This window comes from Triticum urartu, chromosome 4A (assembly GCF_056163025.1).
Source record: "Triticum urartu cultivar PI428250 chromosome 4A, HENAU_Tu73, whole genome shotgun sequence".
Classification (NCBI taxonomy): Eukaryota; Viridiplantae; Streptophyta; class Magnoliopsida; order Poales; family Poaceae; genus Triticum; species Triticum urartu.
Window position 1 is genome coordinate 219,400,638 of NC_141876.1, and position 20,462 is coordinate 219,421,099.

The 20,462-nt window shown below is 40.7% G+C and overlaps 1 protein-coding gene across 1 annotated transcript; it reads left to right on the plus strand.

Annotated features, from left to right (window-relative positions):
- Nucleotides 1-505: 505 nt before the first annotated feature.
- On the plus strand, nt 506-8,786 carry LOC125551610 (uncharacterized). Its single transcript, XM_087520417.1, has 4 exons — nt 506-1,027; nt 1,160-1,336; nt 3,403-4,921; nt 5,409-8,786. Exons 1-3 carry the CDS (start codon nt 506-508, stop codon nt 3,532-3,534), a joined length of 831 nt encoding a protein of 276 aa, XP_087376543.1. The 3' UTR covers nt 3,535-4,921; nt 5,409-8,786.
- Nucleotides 8,787-20,462: the final 11,676 nt, after the last annotated feature.

The following is a 20,462-nucleotide window of genomic DNA, read 5'->3' on the forward strand; positions in this document are numbered from 1 at the left end:
CATGGATGATTTGATGGAGCTAAAAATTGGAGGAATGTGATTATATGAGACATGAAGGAGTATGCAAAATTTCAACTCATTTTGATAAATCTAGTTAGTACTTCCTTCACAATGGCTTCTATCTGACAGAAACTTTGAAAAATTGTTCAGGAATATTTATTAGGCAAATGAAGTTGATTCTTTGCATGAGGCAATTTTGGACATGAAAAGGTTTCCAAAAAGTTTGGAGTAAATTGGGAAAAGGTAAATGGCACTTACTTCACAAACTGCCATCAAGGACAAAATAGAAAAGGAATTAATTGAGAATTATTTTTGCACATGGCAAGGGCAAGTTTTCCATATTTGAGTAAGTGATACGCCTTCAACGTATCTATAAATTTTCATTGTTCCATGTTGTTATATTATCAATCTTGGATGTTTTATAATTATTTTATATCATTTTTTGGTACTAACCTATTGACATAGTGCCAAGTGCCAGTTGCTGTTTTTTGCATCTCTACTCCTAATGGAGCAGTTGGTGAATAGTCTGCGCGGTTTATTTTCGCTGGTTTTTTCATCATCCTTCCACCTCTGCTTTATTTTCATCATCCTCCCACCTCCGTTAACTCGCTACCCTCCTGCGAAAAAAACGGTGCCAAAAAACCCTACGATCGATCTCTCGTGCCCACAGCAGATAGTTCTCCACCGCCAACCAGCCCTATGCACTCGCGATCCACCCCTTCGCCCCCGCCGCGACCGATCCATCCCTGTGACGCGGCAGATCCTAACCCCGGGGCTTCCTCCTCCGCCACCATCCTGTTCCCTCCGCTCCCATCTGCCGCCTCTGTCGAGATCAGAGACCTCCGACTTCTGGGCCGCTGCCGCCGTTGCCGCGGAACCCCGGGACAAGGCAGGGTGTGGTCGCGTTGCGGGCAGCGAGAAGCGGCGCACGGCCGTGCCCTGCATCTGGTTCCTCTCCGCTCCCCTCAATCCCCTTCATCGCCTCCAACATACAATCTCGCCGCCGTGGGATCGCCGCCGAGCCAAGGTACGAGATTGCCTCCATCGCGTTCCTTGCCTGGCCACGCCCCTCCCAATTTCTTCCCCTAACCTAGCTATGGTTCTCACCCGCCGCCGCTTCCCTGCTGTTACACCGCCACCCGATGCCCTCCACGAACAGCATCACCATGATGGCGGAAGGAAGAGCAAGAGGGGGTCGTCGAGGCTGGGTGCCGCCGTGAGGATGCTGGAGCCCATGCACGGTGATGGTATTGTGGCGGAAGAAGGTCATCTTCCTGGGGAGCCACGCGATGGCCGCCGTCTCCACCCACGGCCGTGCCAACAAGACAGGTACGCCGCCGCGCCCTCGACATATTCCCTACTCCCGTGCAACTATGGTCAAGCCTGTATGGCTTATCTTGCCCCATACGGCCTTGGCAGATCTCGCTGAGATGGACTCCGCTAGAAATTCCTCTATGAATTTGGAACATATAAAGGGGATTTAACTTTTAAGAAGCATAGAACGTTGTGCTATTATGCATTGCCATGATTTGGTATGGGTGAAGTAATATATTGGGATCTTTGTGGAGGAGATTATATTGCTTCTTCTTATATTGGAACAATTGAGAGGAGCAAGGTTAGTAATATCAACACCTGACCACGCACTAGGCTGTGGCGAGAGTTTGTGTATATCTCTTTGGTGTCAACCTCATGTGCGTGCTAGCCACGTTCTGCCGTTGCGGGCACCCTATTTGCCTTGGTATGATCGATGGAAGCACTTGGGTGATGTTCTGGTGATAAAAATGCTGAAGGTACCTGATTTCTTACCAGGTTATATGCGGTTCTTACCCAGCTGGCATGGTGATGATTTCTTCTCTTTGCTTTTCAGTTATTATACTGGCCGGTACATCTATCTATTGGGAGGTTGTTTTGCTATCAATTGGGATCCTGGGTTTAGGGTCTTTTCATGCTTGGTAAAAATGTCTAAACTGTTTGAACCATTTAGGCGTTAACAGTTCAGGAGAATAATGATTCTTTCAGTTTTCTATTTCTTCACGAATTCACTGTCTGTTAACAGTTCAGGAGAAAGCCGTAAACAAATTACTTAGTTTTTAACCCAGCTGACATGTTCCTACTTTATATAATGAAGTATAGTTATAAAGAAGGAGATTTCACAGACCATTTCAGCCGTAGATATATCAACTATGTTGAATTGGTATCCCAGTGTTATATGTTAGAGAAAGTGGAAGAAAAGAAAGAAATATAAATACACTAACTTACAAATCGTGTCACCAAATCGAGTGCAAGATGTTAGCGTTGGTTACTATATATTAATGAACCATACCTGTGTGTAACATACTTATACATTTTTCTGTTTCCTTCCAGGATAAAGGCAAGTGTTCTATTTGTGCATTGTGACGGCAATTTTCTTGGATAACAGACGAAGCGATATCGGAGGAGTACACGGGTGGGATGACAGATGATAAACTTGATACGGGTGTGTTGTTGACTGTCATCCAACCGACGTGCCCAGACAGGCCACATATTGGCATGATGGACTTCTATGGTAAAAGGACATTATGCAGCATGTAAATGTGACTTCTTCATCTCTGTTTTCCTTGATGACATGTTTATCTTGCCTGATAGAGAGAACGACAGTGATTATTTTGTTCTTCCCTCGCTTGTATTGCAGGGTTTTCTTCGGAACATAATTCATTGTCCGCTGATGTACTGAAAAAAAGCATATTTGTTCTTCTTGCTTGTCACCAAGCAGGTATTCTTACGTGGCTCTAATCAAATCACCGATGTATGGATTCACTTAAATCACTTGTATTATCTGTAGGAGGCTGTAATTAACCATATAAAGTTCTTGCTGATTATAAAATGTATGCTTCTTTTTACTACAATATAAAACATGTATTTTTCTCGGTTATTTGTGGGGCACCATCTACAAGTGTATGTAAACATGTTAATGAACTCAAGTTAATTGATGTGGACTCAAGTGTCCTCATAGAAGGAACTAACTCTCCAAATTAGGTAAAGAACATGGCTGGTCATCTGTTTGCAAAATTTGAGTTGTTGCATGCTACTTGCGTGTATGAAAGAGTTAATGCAATTCACAATATGTCAATACTCCATTTTTGAGTACAGATAACCATTTCGCGGGCATGCCTAACCGTGCCTAGGACAATATCTGAAACTTACTCGTAATATGCCTAACTATGTGCCAAACTAACATGATAACATGTTCTACTTATATAGTTTTGTTTTTCATTTGGGCTGTGTGGATCCTATATTTGAGGCTTTAAGTTTCAGCTATGTACAAAATAACACTAATTTTTTCTTTATATTTTGTTAATATGCCTTTCTATGATTTCTTAATAGTTGTTGAGAATTCTTTCTTACACACTTCACACTTTTCAGGGAAACAAAGACTTAAGTGATGTTACTCATGTTATAGTAGATGAAGTACATGAACGCACTATTTTGGTATGTACTTGCTCGTGTATGTTTTTTCTTTATGTGCTACAAAATGTCTTGTTTCTCCCTATATGATAGATGAAGCACATGGTTAATCCTGATTTGCCCCTTTCAGAGCAACTTTTTGCTGATTGTTCTTAAGAGTCTTGTTGAAAACGCTCTAATCAACCAGGAAGAAAGCTGAAAGTGATTCTCATGTAGTGTCCATTCTCTTATATATTATTGCATAGATTTATGACTTGAATCAGAAATTTTGATTTCTGTTGTAATTTTGTAAGTAGTTAAACGGGAGACTTTTGTTGTAAATTGGCCAGATAAAAAAACAGTTTTGCTAATTTACAGTCGAGTGATTTACAATTGGTTTTCATTCAAATTTTTGGCCGTTTGATCTCATGCTTAGATCCGCGCTGGGAGCTGGCTTTTCCTTGTGATTTTTTTCTCTCTGTTACTGGGTGCGCTTTTGTTTCCCAGCTAGCCCGTTACTGCCCATCCCTTGGGCCCTGGCTCTCTCTTTATCTTTTTTTATTTTGATTCTTGTCCTTTCGCATTTCCTGGCGAGAGTTGAAGCTGAGAAAGGGAGCCGATTCTTGGCGATTTCCTCGTCATCCATGGTGATTCCGATCTCCTCCTCCTCCTCTTCAGCTTGATTTCCGTTCCAGTGTCGGGTGATTTCAGTTGGTTATCCTGGTCTTCTCCCTTTCCCCCTTGAATTTTGTCTAGGTCTTTTGGTTTGATTTGATTCCCCTTGTATTTGATTTAGATGTAGGTGTATGTTAGTCGTAGAGGTGGATTTTCCTGGCGACTTTTTTGCAGTTACAGTGGTAGTAGCATGGATGTAGCGATGGATCCGATTCCCCTGTTGGTTTTCTTTCTGCTAGCCTGGGCATTGGATTCTGCTGGCCTTTTTTGCTGTTAGATGCAGGGGTGTGTGTTTGTAGGTAGTAGTTGCATCTAAGTTACATCAATAACTGTTCAATTTCAGTGGAATTTCCTCTCAAATCACAGAGTAGTGACACTGCAATTTCCAGAGTTAACCACAGTGCAATTTTTGCTGTAACTTCTGTGATTTTTAGTTTATAGTCACTGCAATCACAATGTAATTTACGGTTATTATAGTGCTATTTTCAGTGTATTTTAGGTTAATTACACTAGATTACAATGAAATTTTCAATGCAATTAAAGTACTTTTTGGTGGTGGTGGTGGTGGTGGTGGGGGGGGGGGGGTGCCTATGTTGGGTCTCCAAGCATTCTAGAACCTCTTTCTTTGTGGTTTGTCTTTGTTGGGTAGTATTTGTATCAATCTTATAACCCTTTTTTTCTATGTTTTCTGTAGTGTTGCATCTAAGTTTACAGCAGCTCCAAGATTGTAATCTCATTTTAGTTACAGTGTAATTTCCTCTGAAATTACAGAGTAATCACAGTGTTCTTACAGTGTACTTGTAATTGCAGTGTAATTTTCATGGTAAGTACACTGTAAATCCCACTACTATGTTACTGTAATTACAGTGCAATTTCTCTATAATTTACAGTGTTGTTATAGTGTAATTTCCATGGGTAATCACAGTGCATTTTTACTAGAATATTTACATTATTTACAGTCAGTGCAATTACATGAAAATACAGTGTAATTTCAGTAAAATTACAGTGGTCATTAGACTGTAAATCACAATGTCTATGTTAGGTAGTGTTGCATCTATTCACGCTGTCAATATATACTGAATCTATCTTTGTGTCAGAAACCTTGTTGTGCACATGTGCTTGTCTTGATAATAGTAATTTCAGTATTTTTTGTTGCTACTGTAAATTTTAGTTTCTTTTGCCCTGGTGCTTTTGAAACAAAACATACCAGTTTCCTTGATTTTAACTAGAGTGCTCTGTGCAATACACTCTGTCAAATGGAAAGAATTTGTGATCTCTAATTTTCTTTCTTGTAATTTTACATGTTCTAGATCTCAAAGAAATTCACGATGCATGAGCAAAGACATTGGAATTGAAGGATTTCCACCCTGTGGATCATCTCTTGTATGATCTTGCATGGTTCTCCCCCAATTAGTAGTCGTGACTTTGGCGTTTGTCTTTGCCCCAATTGGAATTGAAGGATTTCTAACTCCATGGTTCTTTGTTGGTGTTTGTCTTCACCCTTTCTTTTTACTTCTCATTTCCTCCATGTAAGTACTTTAATTTCTGCCTTCTTGTTTGGTGTTTATCTTTACCATTTCTTTTTTATATCTCATTTCTTATATATAGATTTTCTTTATATTATTCTGCCTTGTTGCAGTTGTGCTTCCCTGTAACCATTCAAAAGCATTGGTTTTTCTTTCTTCGTTTGCTTTCCTAGATCCAGCTTTCTATGAGCTGTCTGAATTTCACTTGCAGATTAGGATGATGGAAATTCAGAATTGATTCTAATTTCTTATTTGATCCCTTTTTACAGACTGTGAATTAACAATGGTGGAGAAGGCTTTTTTGCTTGAGAGAGATGTTGAACTTCTTTTTTCACACTGTGGATAGGGCAGTGTGTATGTTGGTTCAGTGTGTAGTCATCTGTAGAAGAGTCAGTGTGTATGTTGGTTCAGCTGTGTCTCTATAATCCGTAGATGACACGAGGTACTATACTTGCATGGTTTTCTTACTGTAATTTCAAGGTTTTTCACCTGCTTGTCATGAATGCAAGTGTGTCTAGCCCAACCGACGTACATACATACATAACAACTCATGACTTGGGGCTGCAAACTCATGACTTGTGACTTGGTTCAGCTTTGTCTTTGAGATTCTGACAAGTTCCGGTCATAATATCATTAATAATCACACAATAATTTTAGAAGTTCCAGTGCTAATTTGACTAAGTTTTGTGTATATAGACTTTAACTCTTAAGATATCACTATAAGTAGACTGCAAGTTACCGACAAACTGTAATGGCAGTCTAATTATCACTATAATTTTCTTCCCAATGCTGTAAGTGGACTGTACGTTGATCCCAGACCTAGAGAGGGTACGTTGATGGAACAGTAGGCTGTGGATCAGAGAGGGTACGTTGATGGTCCAGTTCCAACCCGATTAGGATTGGCCTTTTACCGTTGACATGCATACAGTGGAGATACACTAAAAAGGGACACACAAATACATACAAGTGTCGTTCTATTATTGATTGAAAGACTTGACTGATGTCCAATTGATTTTCAGTCAAACGTCAAATAGACACTCAATCTTTAGAAGGCTGCCTCATGCTTGAAGGTATGAACCAATATCTATTCTTTCAAAGTTTTTCTCTTTTAACCATGAAGTGCAATAGTGTAGATGAGCGATCTTACGAAACTCCAGATCACCACATTTCTCAGAGAAATCCCCAGCTTAAAAATCTTGCTACTGGTATGCATCCACCACCCAATCCTCATTCTGAATTTGAGAAGAAATTGATTTAACATCTGCTCTAATGTTCTTTGTAACGTCGTAGTACTTCATGTGTTATGAAAGTGTGAAACACCAGATGTCTTCATATGAAAAAATATAATGAAAGCTATAAAAGTTATTTTTAGTTATATGGATTAGCTAATGTCAACTATAAATGCAGGTGTCTCGATGGTGAAAACTATTATAACAAAATATGTGAAGATATTTGCTGTCTGGATGAACAATATAACTCCATAGCCCACTATAACTTAATCAGCTTATAAGGTACAACTTAATTAAGATGTCGTCAATAACCACTACTATTTTTATTCGCTTGCATCATTTGTTATCTAATAGAATGATAGAAATAGAGGTTTCCCAGTCCAAAAGAAGGATATGAACACAGAGTAGCTAAAGTAGAGGCATAGAACTTCCAATTATCATTGTTTTATATCAGTAGGATTGCTTTTGAGATAATAAATGAGCTAAGTAGTCCCGTCACAAATTAGTTTACATAGTCCCTCCATTTCCTTTTAGTCCGCATATATAAAATTTAGTCAAAGTGAAACTTTGTAAAATCTGACTAACTTTTTAGGAAAAAATATCAACATCTGCATTACTAAACCTATATGATATGAAAATTAATTTCATGATTCATCTAATAATATTAATTTCTATTGTGAATCTTGATATTTTTTCCTATAAACTTAGTCAAAGTTGACAAAGTTTGACTTTTACCAAATTTTATATGCACATTAAAAAGAAAGGGAGGGAGTATTCGATCCTTTCATGCAAATCTCCTAGATCCAAGAGTTTCAGAAGAAATATTATGTTTTCAAGATTATAGATCTAATTAGGAATAAGTGAATGAGATTACTTGGATAGTGTTCATATATTTGATCTGGTGATGTATGGTTATTATGTGCTTCTCTTGATTTTTTTTGTATCTGTACATGTTAGATTGGTTCCTTTTCGGCCACCAGAACAAAATAAGCTTCTCAGATTTTTTGATGTTCAAATTTTATAGTGGCTTTACACAACTATATCATTTTACCCACCAAATTGTCGTCGTATTTTAGTAATTTGTTTGTTCATTGGCGTACCGTGATAAGATGTAGCCTCACATGCATGAAAGTGGAGAAGCTGTAGATTGGCATGTCCAAGTTTGCAGTTTTTCTACATCAGACTGCTTCCACGGACGTCAAATACGAGGCATTGTCAACCCATGAAATGTTAAATTTTGGACGCACATATGTATATATTTGGATACTGAACTAACTGATGTAGGGAATTAGAGAGGCTGGAGTTAGTTGGTTGTAGAAGATAGAAAACAAGAATATTTTCCAATGCTTAATAAGGTGGGAGACAGAGAGTGAGACTAGAACATGTATGCCTGTTGCAACGCATGAGCAATTAATTAGTTACATATATTTAAGGATTACAACTTCCGTGCCAAATTACTTGTCTTAGATTTATTTAGATATATGGATGTATCTTGAACTAGGGCTACAAGGAAAAAGGAGCAACACTTGGAGAGGAAGCGAGCTAAAAAATTTATGTCTTGGTGCTTTCTTTCAAACTAAGGTAGTTGCTTTTTCCATGTGATCGTCTAATTTTGTCCCACTCTAATTTTTGGTTTCTAGGGACCTATCTCTCTGGATTATGGTGAGCAAGAGGCGTCGCTTATATCCAAGTTGTTGCAAGGTGCCTTCCATCCTCAATGGTAAATTCAATGAATATTGATGTAACCAACAAAAAATAGGAATATAGATGTACTGTGGACGTATATGAGGTGATTCATGTACCACTATGGATTACTTATTTTCAGATGGCACATGCTGTGTGTGCATATATGTGTTGTGTGTGCTTACATGTAATTTGATATGCGCAATCAGAACAAAAATATACCTGTGAAATTTGATATGAATTGCATTCATAGGTGTAATCGGAAAAAAAGATAAATTGAAAGCCTGTGGCAACGCACGGGCATTCTTCTAGTGTTTTTTACATCGTAGAAAATCAATACCAACAGAGACAAAATGCCACGAATCTTTACGGTGATTTTTTATGGACCAGAAGAAACCTAATGGGCAAAGGCTGCGTCTAGGGGTGCGCCGAGGAGAGCACAACCCACCAGGGCGCGCCTGGGCCTCCTAGCGCGCCCTGGTGGGTTGTGCCCACCTCGGGTGCCCCCCGAACCGCCTCTTTGCTCTACAAATACCCCAATATTTCAGAAACCCTAGGGGAGTGGATAAAAATCAATTCCAGCTGCTGCAGAGTCCATAACCACCAGATCCAATCTAGACACCATCACGGATGGGGTTCATCACCTGCATTGGTGCCCCTCCAATGATGTGTGAGTAGTTTTTTGTAGACCTTCAGGTCCGTAGTTAGTAGCTATATGCTTCCTCTCTCTCGTTTGATTCTCAATACAATGGTCTCTTGGAGATCCATATGATGTAACTCTTTTTGTGGTGTGTTTGTCGGGATCGGATGAACTTTGATTTTATGGTCAGATCTATCTTTTTATATACATGAAAGTATTTGAGTTTCTTTGATCTATTTTATGCATGATTGCTTATAGCCTCGTATTTCTTCTCCGATATTTGGGTTTTGTTTGGCCAACTTGATCTATTTATCTTTCAATGGGAAGAGTTGCTTTGTAGTGGGTTCGATGTTATGGTGCTTGATACCAGTGATAGAAGAGGAACCGACACGTATGTATCGTTGCTAGTAAGGATAAAATGATGGGGTCTATCTCTACATAAATAGATCTTGTCTACATCATATCATCGTTTTTATTGCATTACTTCATTTCTCCATGAACTTAATACACTAGATGCATGCTGGATAGCGGTCGATGTGTGGAGTAATAGTAGTAGATGGAGGAAGGAGTCGGTCTACTAATCTTGGACGTGATGCCTATGTAATGATCATTGCCTGGATATCGTCATGATTATTTGAAATTCTATCAATTGCCCAACAGTTATTTGTTTACCCACCATTTGCTATTTTCTTGAGAGAAGCCACTAGTGAAACCTACGGCCCCCGGGTCTCTTTCTCATATTATTTTCCTTTGCTTTTATTTCCAGATCTACTAAACCAAAAATACAAAAATACCTTGATGCAATTTATTTTATTTGGTGTTTGATATATCAATATTTACAACTCTCTCACGTCCGTTTTGCCCATCTTGGGGCACCGCTACCCGAAAGGGATTGACAACCCCTTTTACACGTCGGGTTGCGAGTAGTTATTATTTGTGTGCAGGTGCTGTTTACGTTGTATTTCTTGGTTATCTTACTGGTTCGATAACCTTGGTTTCATATCTGAGGGAAATAGCTACCGCCCCTATGCTGCATCATCCCTTCTTTTTTGGGGAAATACCGACGTAGCTTCGAGCGACATCAGTAAGATATGACCCAAACAATTTATTAGAATTATTTGGGAACTTTGGGAGTGATGGACATATAGGTTGCTTCACAACCTAGGGAAAATTAGGTTCTCCTGTAATAGAAAAATGAATATTCCCAATAAAAAGAATATTGGGATTGGTACAAGATAGAAATGGCAAGGTCTTCGGAAGGATTTGCGGATGACAAGCCACTCTGGAAAGGAAGAAGAGGTCATCTTCTCCAGTTTCCAGACCACATAGAAACGGAAAAACAAAATCAAGCAAAAATCTCAAAAAATCAGAAGAAAAAGAAAGGGCCAAAAATCAGGCTGTGACAAACCTTCCGCCCTTAAAGAAATCTCGTCCTCGCGATTTAGTTGCTCAGGAACAAGTATGAATATTTCTGACTTAAGGAAACTGTTTCCAACTCGGGTATCCTTTTTCCTTTATTGATTTTTCCCCACTGAATTTCATATGATGAGACTGCCTGGCTCTGGGGTGGTTTGCTTCACTGTATCCACATTCTGATGGATCTTACCTCACATGTTCATGCTCTACTAGCTCCAATTATTTTCATATCTTCCGACATAGCTGAGGTGATAGATTATCATGACTGAAATATATGTCTATCTCGCAAGTCCGAGAGTGATTTCCGATGGATGTGTCATCCAGCACTGACAACCTTCCATGAAGTTGTTAATAGATTTTCTGGTGGACAACCAATCTTTTACTCCTTGCATTGGGTTTCTCAACTAACTGTAGGTCCTCCAGGTTCAAAGCAGTGAGGTGGTTCATAATCATTCTCCTGATGGATTCTGACTTCTCGCTGGAGTTTCTAAATCATCTTGACTGACTCCACTGTCTTGAGTATCGAATTTGTACCAAATAGTTGGTTGTCACCTGTCGTGGCCATCATAAAGGGGGTACAACCTTATATGATAGTATCCGCCGAATTGACTGACTGTGGACCTCATAGAAGAATTTTGTTCATGACAGGATATCCTTTGATGATTCTCATAAGTGAGGGCACTGCTTCAAGACTGTCAGTCACCCTTCTGATTGTTCATTTTGTCGGTATATCCACGAGGATCATAGGCTGTGTGATGCTTTACCAAGGTCACTGAGGCCCATTATTGAATTGACCTTTGGTCTGATTTGACAGACCTAGATATTCGATACTGACAAATCTGAGCACATATTGTTGACTAAGGGGGTTGTCTAGGTGTGGGGTCCTTACCAAAATTGAGTAGACCCCTTTGGTGAATATTCATGGTGATCAATACTGACTTAGACTGTCCGGGGTATCTGCACCATGTGGGTCATGCAACAATTATCAGTCTTGCTCCTTCGTTCTTGTTCTCTTTGTCTGGATCCTTTGCTGAAAGAGCTTGGTCATATTGCTTCTTTGTGTGACCATACATACTGTCGGGTGCAATATTCCGACATGCGCACTTTTATCCTCATCTCCTGACATGGTAGCATCATTCAAATTGCTGGTTCATTGTCTCTCGAGTTTTAACCGTAGGGAAAGGATCATCCGAACCCTTGCAAGAAATCGGCAAATAAATCAGTAGCCACCAGAACGGTCTTTACAACTCAGATCCGGGACATTGCTGAAATAGATCAACCATGGCTCAAGACGGCCGAAAAGCAGCTCCGAGCATGAGACCATGTTGATAAGAAGAACGTGGCAGTTCCCTAAGACGGCTGAAAAGTAGCTCAGAGCAAAGGGCTACTGTCACAAAAAGAAACTCAACAGCTGCACGAGACGGTCGGAAAGCGTCTCAAAACTCGTGACAATTGTTGAATAGAGAAATATAGAGTCGGCATCCACCCCGGTCGGCCAAAAAAAGCTCAGAACTCAGGCGTGGTGCCGTTACCAGAGAAAAGTAGACAAGGGCTCATCAGGATCATATTCTATGTTCATAGGTACTTGTACATAGCTCACTGTTGTCGTCAATCTTCATAGTCCTTTGTCACACGGCGACGTATAACTGGCTTTCTTTCTCATGCATTACTTGTGAGATTGTCGGGTTCTTGCCTTAACTTCATCATCGTATCACTGACCTGCAATAATTTCATCATCGACAATATCTTGTCGAGGAAGACTGGGTATCATACTTCAGAAGCTTCCCCCCCTTAAAGACTTGCTGGGGAAGGACTCGGTACCTTATGCCGGAAGCTTTTGAAATTGCTTACTGAAGAAGACAGAGTACCTTGCACGGGAAGTCGTCCATGTATCGTACTGAGGAAGATAGAGGAATCTTGCATTGGAAGCTTCTCTAGCAGCTTGTGAGGGAAGAGTGTGTTGCTTACACTAGAAGTTTCTCATTGTGATGTGCAGACTGATTACCACATATACATACCATCTTAATATTTTTGCTATTGATTACTGGTATGAAATGGGGTTTGCTGGACTATCCTCCTTTCCGAGTATTGAATACATGGCACATTCTCGCTTGCCTCCAGGTATATCATGTTGCAAAATCATCTTCAAAGCAGAATCAAATTTTGCATATGAATCATACTTTTGACTAATAATATACTATCGACAGTGCACACCATATATCTTCTTGCTGATTTGATCAGTACTGCTATGATGAGTGCACACCGAGGGAGACCTTATTATCCGCGCTGTTGTGAGGAGTGCCCACTAATGCAAACTTGATTATCAGCATCAAGATCAGATATTCCCCATTTCATGAGAATTCCATTATGTTTTTGCTGAGTTTCCAAATATTTGATCTCCTTGCTGATTCTTCGGGTCCAGTGTCAATGGACGAGCAACTTTAATAAGGGGAAAACATGTAACACCGGGGGGCCAAAGAAAGAAGCAAAAGAAACTACGAAAACAAAAGCACACAAGCATACAAATAATATAAATAATCAAGCAACATCACATATTACTGCTACTCAAAACAATAATATGCATGCACACCTAATCACACAAATCTTGCAGAAACTCCGGTATTGCGGTCTAATATGTTGTGGCGGTGTGCACGAAAGTGAATCTGCGTGTGGAAGGAGTTGGCGTAACCAAGACTACACCAAGCGCTAGCTGAACTCCGGTTGTGTCTGAACGGATACACAGGTGAGGACTGACTTGTTGATCATGTAGCGAGACACAAGGTCATGACCACATCATCATCAGCTGTACCAAGGGAACTGTACATGTCCAAAGATGTAGCGACCCAACCTCAAATGGTCAAGCCTCTGTGTATCTGTGCAATCCCTGGATCGGTATGTTGGCACACATAGTACATCAATGTATATATCAAAGTGCAATCACATGTATAAATAACGTAAAACTGATATATACCTCATAACTCTCAGCGGAAACAAACATAAGGGTGTGGAGTCCCATCAACGCCAACGACAAGTTGAGTGTAGACCGTAGCCCTCCAACATAACTCTTACTCATCGTAGAAATTCCTGCAACATAAGACTTTGCAGCCATGTAGGTCATTCCATTGAATGTACTGTCAAGTCACATCATAAAAATAATGAACCTATTTGTATATGCAATTTGGCTGGCGGAAAGATCTAAGTTTGGTTTTGCATAAAGCTAGTTTTTCCCTAGAATAAAAGATATTGTTCTACCACTACTGTATAGCATAGGATGAGTTGGTAAACCCAACTCAATCCATTCCCAAAGTTTCATTTAAAACCCAACTGTTTAATTAAGAGTGATGAGATCTCCCAGCATGTCCACTACTAGATGCTCAAGTTGTCCGTAACCGGGGACACGGCTAATCGATTAGGTTTTAACACTCTGCAGAGGTTTGTGCACTTTTCCCCACAAGACTCGATCGCCTCCCTTGAAGTTCTCGCACTACCTGGCGTTTGAGAACAGGATGACCGAGACATAGTCTTTCAAAAGTATTCCCCCTTAACCCACGGAAAGGCCGGCACACCTACTCATTCTACATCTCCTAGCCCACCCCGGAAGGGGTCACACTAACTACTCAACTAAGCCAGAGCCCATATTGGCTAGTGGTTGCACACGTAAGCTTCTAGGCACGAAAATACGATTGTTCTCTTTGAGCCTGGGCGTCCGACCACTAGTGGTGCACCACCATGGACTAACCATGCATGCTCCCACTGTACTTTGCCACCATTCAAACCAAATACCACCCAGGTAGTTCATTTAGAAGTCTTGGTCCTTCTTACTACTGTGTCACTCATGTCTCACCATGTTCTCTTCCCAAACCATGTCTACATTTAGCAAGGCAAAAAAAAAACTTACACGACAGTGACAAGGATGTATAGATCAGACCTACCTCAAATGAACTACTAGGTAACGACAGAGCCATCTGGCAGCAATAAATCCTACCACAAAAGGATTAAGCGCATAATATAAAACATAGGTAATTGGAAGAATGGTCAAATGTGAACTTGCTTGGTAATAGTTGATGAAGACTATATCGCTCTCAGAAATTTACTTAATAGAACTATTCGTCACTCTCTGATGAAAATCTATAAAGTCAAACATTGCATTCACATAAGCAATCATTTCGGAGAACCAAATAACATGCAACATGAAAAGACTCGAAAAATCCAAATGAAAACACAACACACTTAACTATTAAAAAAACACTAAGTGCAAAACAACATGTGACATGGGGTTCAAAACTGTGATGTGATCTATCGTGCATATAAAGAATAGCACTAAAACTATCATGGACAGATACTAATTGTGCGAAAAGTATCGTGACAATGGTCCAAGTGGTAGGGTTTGGCTACGGTGACACGGTCCAAAAAGAATCACATCAATCGGAGCTACGGTTTAGGAGATATGGCCAGTTGAAGTTTGAATTCAAACCTGAATAAATTCAAATTTGAAATTGGCCAAAAGTTTTCAAAGTTGGTTCTCTGGATAAAGCTATTCGAGACGAACACTTTGTCGCTGGTTTCATTGAATTTGGACCTACGGGTAAAAAGTTGTGGCTATTCGAAGTTTAGGGCCTAATTTGTTAATTACAGGGACTAAATAGTGAAGAAAACTATCACAAACAGGTCCCTGACACGTGGCAAATTCCTAGTGGCCGAAAGGTGTTCACCGCGTAGCTTATACAGCGGACGCTCGGACTTTAAGCAAAACAGCGACGGCGGCTAACTAAAAAAATGACATCGGTATAAAATAAAACCGCGGTTAACCGATCTAAAAAAACTAAATCGAAGGGGGGTAGCTCACGCTGGCAACGATGACGAACTGGAGACGGTGGCGCAGGCGTCAGGTGGTGGACGGGTCGGCGGCTGCGGTGCTCCTCGGCGGCTTGGAAGATGACAGACGGGACGGGGCGAGGTGGGCGGTCCGGTGGTGGTGACGGCGCGCGTCGGGGTGGCCGGGACGGGTGGAGCGAAGGGCGGCGGCTCCGTGCTCCGGCGAGGACGCAGATCGTCGGGGCGGCGTCTCTGGCGAAACCTAGGGGCAACAAACATGTCAAACGGATGCGGTTGATCGAGAGAATGAGATTGATAGAGAGAGTGGAGGCCGGGGTGGTCTACGGGCAACAAAAACAACGGCGAGGTCCTCCGGCTTCGGCGAGATCCAACTGACAAAGGCGACGCCTGTGATGTGCGAGAGGACGAGCGAATTGGCAGAACGGAGAGAGGGGGTCTTGGGGGTTTTATAGGCGTAGTCAGGAGCTCGGGGAGCGAGGGATAAGGCTTATCTCCGAGGGCGAGGTGCGGCGGTTGCGGGCGGTGAGTGCTACAAGCTCATCCGAGCGGAGGAGGCGGGAGATTGGGGACGATGGGGTGGGGCCCATCTGGCAGCGGGCGCGGCATGCGGGCGAGGAGCGAGCGAGCGGTGGCCTTCATCGGTGCGGGGTTGGGCCTTGGGCCGTATGGCCGACTGGTTCGCCCCTGGGCCGAACACTGTTTCGGTCCAGGCGGTGCTTCTCTATTTGTTTTTTACAGAAAGAAAACTCCAACCAAGAGGAAATAAATAAAAAAATTACGTAGGCATATTATATACCAAAATGTTCAGAAAAATACACCGAATAAGATGATCTATTTTTCAAGTTCAATTAAATTCCATAAAAATTCATAAAAGTCAAACAGTGCTACTATTGCATTTAAAATCAATAAAAATCATTTTTAAATAGCAAAATGATTTCAAATTTATTTCCTCCTAATTTTCTATTGAAGGGAATCATTTTACCCTTATTTCCATTTATTTATTTTTAGGAGAAAAATAATTTGAATATAAACCCAAATAACTCCCAATTGGATTTGAATTTGGAATTTCAAACAACTTCGAATGGAAAATGAGTTCCAAATAACTTCAAAGTGACTTCCAAATTATTTCTTTGAAACTTCCAACTCTCTTTCTTCAAATATGAAGAAGTCATTTTATGAACTCATTGAGTTGCTTAAAGTTTCTAAATTTGAAATACTTCAAATGGAATTAAAATCATTTTCAAACCCCTTTTCATTTCTTTAAATGGAAGAAGTCATATTATCTTCAATCTAGGGTTTTGTGATGTGATGACTTTGAGTTCATGGAGATCAAGAAAAATGCAAGATGAAAGTTTTGGGGAAGTCCTTTTATTCCCTCCCATTCATTTTTCAAAAATAAAAATTCTATTTCCACTCAATTTCACACCATCAATCACACAACAAACAAACAAACAATCACAATTATTTATTTAATATAAGATTCCAAAATTTAGAATTTTGGGATGTTACAAACTACCACCCTTAAAATGAATCTCTTCCTCGAGATTCAGAGAGGCTAGAAAGAAGGTTAGGTTTGGGGGGTCTTCCTGAAAATCCATTCATCAACACAAGGTATGGGGTGCTACCACCCTTAGAAGCAAGGCTATGGTTCTGACAAAATTCATGTACTCCATCATTTGCGTTGACGGTGTCGGTCTTCTCATACTCCCTGGAGTAACTCTTTCTTTGAGGCTCTTCCGGTAGGGCATAACCTTTTCCTCAAAATCTCGAGTCCTTGCATCAAAATATGATCCTTCCGAGACTGGGTCTTCTTAGCTATCAGGTCTGTCGCCAATGCTAAATAACTATCAAAAATCTCATGGTGGTCAACAATTATTGGTTCCTCCTGCAGGAAATGGGTCTGGGCTGAACCTCACCGCATAACCTATGATTGGCAATAGGTGCTTGTACATGGTTTCCATCATCCTGCCATTCTAAGGTTTTGGCTTGTCGTGTCGACACTCTGCTAGGGTTTTAAGGCTATCTGATTTTCCATCAACATATGATAGTTCATGATAGAAGTCTCCGGTATGGGGGCCAATCCATCCCGTACTTGAATCATTACCACATACGTAGATAGTGAATCACGTATTCTAACACTTGGGCATCCTCACAAGCATTGCAGAACTTCTCTTCTCCACGAACTAGGTTCGGGTAATCCATTGGTTCTGCAAGCCAAAAAAAATATTTCTATCATTTCTTCACAACCCTCGGGTTTACATAACCACCTATGAAACGTTTGCTGATGAAATCACAACTTCTTCTAGAATTCATTCCTGCAACAAGGTTGTGCTTGTTCCTTTTTAAATCCTGGGTCCTGTGGGTTATGGGCCCACTTCAACAATTGTATATCTTTAACTCATCCTTGGAGTTACTATTGTTCCATAAACCAACATTACATCTCCTTTAAATCCAATAGCACTTCATTCCTTCCTACTCTTGGGGTAACCATCATAACTAAAACAAAACTCCAACTCATTTTGTCCAGACTCCACTATGTGGAATACAATTTCCTTTTCCATCGGTCTTGTGTTCACACAGGGTATTACCATTAAAATAAAATGTACTGGTTCATCCATAATTCATATTCTCTTCATATCAAATCCTTTATTACATCCTTAACCACTACCCAAAACTCAAATTCCAAAAGTACTTTATTACAAAAGCTGCCATCCACATAGTTTGGTATGGTGAAGCATTACTTCCATCTTTATTCATTTGCCATTCTTGAAGATGCTTTAGTCCCACTAGAATTGTGCGATGTGATCCAAATCATTGATGTTTTGCTTTATTGTGGTGGCCATGAGCTTCATCTCTATCATCTCTGCATGGACCTCTCTCAGGTATTCCTGAGTGTGATGGAGTCTTGCTTCAAGTATTTCTCCAATCTGACGTATGGCTTCCAAAGCAGCTTCACAAACAGAGTCAAATAATGTTGCTCATGGTACTTGAGAGATGAAAAAGTATTGACCAATAGTCTTTGGGAAAACTCCCTTCACACAGTGGAGGTGTACCTCCACGTACCAAAGTTCAACTCCATTCTCCATGAAAGGATAACCCTTGTAGACGGCATCTCCTTCAAGATGAATATGCTTCATCATGTCCTTCAGGAATTTGGGGTAATCCTGATCACTAGTCAGGGTCGTGATAATTTCCGGGCCCTTGAGAAAAGACTCGTAAAGGGTTGTCATCTGCAGGTATAAGATAGAAGGGACACTCAGGATACTGTATGTATTTCCTTGGGTGAAATGTGGTTATTTTTCCTGGGAAAGGTTTGGGGTCAGCTTGTCCATGGGTTCAAGGTTTAAGTCTGGGTGACATAGTGAGAGAGGCACTCACAATCAACAAGCAACTCATAACATTTCATATGAGATTCCAAACACCTCAACTTTTATTGCTTCACGAACTATTACAATTTCCACTTCCTAACTCAACTCAACATCCCAAAAGAAAATAAAAAAGTGTTCCACATTTATTACATGCTTTATTCCAATATCAAAATCTCAACTACTATTCTCAAGATTTCCTCTTGTCTGAACATTCTTTGGCAAAATGTCCTACTCCTTTGCAGCGTAAACAAATGACGTCAGACAAATCCAGGGGCTTCGCGGTGGTTATCTTGTCTCCTTGGTGTAAGTGCATCTTGTGCCTCTTAGTGATTTTGGTGTATTGAAGACTTATAGTTTAAGGGACTAATGCGTTTGTGAGTGTACACAGGTCTATAAGTCTATGAGGAGTTTGATATTTACAGGAAAAGTCGACCCCTAAAAATGAATATCTTCGACTGAAGATTTTGGTATTTCAGAAGACTTTCATGAAGACTTTGAAAGTGAAGAAATTGATGTGTCCGTGAAGACTTGATATTCATGCGAGGAATATGAAGCTTGAAGACTTTTGTTTTCATAGTTTTGTTTTTCTCTTTCTTGAGTCATAGGAAACACCGTACTGTTAAAGGGGGTCGAGGAAATACTAAGGAAAATTTACATGTGATGCTCAACTCAAAATCCTACACCTACCAATCCCTTCGAGTGAAGCCATTGGAAATCTCATACAGTTCAGTCAATTTCTTCAGTGAAACAGATGAAGTTCTTCTGGTCTCTGAGGAATTTTTCCTGACTGAGGAGTTAGGAATTCGCCGGTGCGGATTGCCTACACAGTGAGGAACATGATAGCCCTGAGGATTTTGCTACTCAAAATTCCGACCGTTGTTGTGCTATGCGCCAGCTATCCCAAAATATCTATCCACCTAACTGTCATATCATTGAAGGACATTTATGTCTTATCATGTCGGGCTGCTCCCTAGGCTATAAATAGCCGCCCCCTACAACCACTAGCTGGTTGGCTGCTCCGAGAGAAACTGACACTTGTCATTTGAGAGCAACCCATCGTCTGAGGACTTTGAGCGAAAATCATCAAGTGAGGAAAAACCAAAAACCCAAAACCCAAACACCTACAAACCCCAAGTGATTGAGCATCACTGAAGAGATTGATCCTGAGTGGATCAGACGCTTGTTACCTTTGAAGACTGTGCTTCTTCCAGACGGTTAGGCGTCATGGTCTAGAGCATCCAAGAGGAATTGTGGATCGCCGAGTGACCAAGTTTGTGAAGGTTTGGAAGTTGCCTGAAGACTTACCATGAGTGATTGGACGAGGTCTGTGTGACCTTAGTTCAAGGATAATACGGTGAGGACTGGGTGTCTTGGACTAAGTGCCCTTGACTGGGTGTCCGGGACTGTGTGTCCTCGAGTTTAAATACTCAGCCGCTCCAACCAGACGTACAACTGAGACAGCAGTTGGAACTGGTCTACCAAATCATTGTCTTCACCAAGCTTACTGGTTCTATTTCCTCAACTCTTTCATTTCCTCATAACTGTGTTGTGTGTTTGCTCATATCTGTGTTTGAAGACTTTGACTGAAGACTTTCTCAATTTCCTCAGTTCAATTTCTTCAGTCTGTTTGTCTTCATCCTGTGTTATCATGTGATTACGCTTCCTG

What these genes read in the sequence shown, in the direction of transcription:
- LOC125551610 (XM_087520417.1), top strand. Translation starts at nt 506, where the DNA reads ATGGAGCAGTTGGTGAATAGTCTGCGCGGTTTATTTTCGCTGGTTTTT. An exon ending in GGGATCGCCGCCGAGCCAAG is followed by an intron (nt 1,028 to 1,159) that starts GTACGAGATTGC and finishes CTCCACGAACAG; the next exon opens with CATCACCATGATGGCGGAAG. An exon ending in GCCAACAAGACAGGTACGCC is followed by an intron (nt 1,337 to 3,402) that starts GCCGCGCCCTCG and finishes CACACTTTTCAG; the next exon opens with GGAAACAAAGACTTAAGTGA.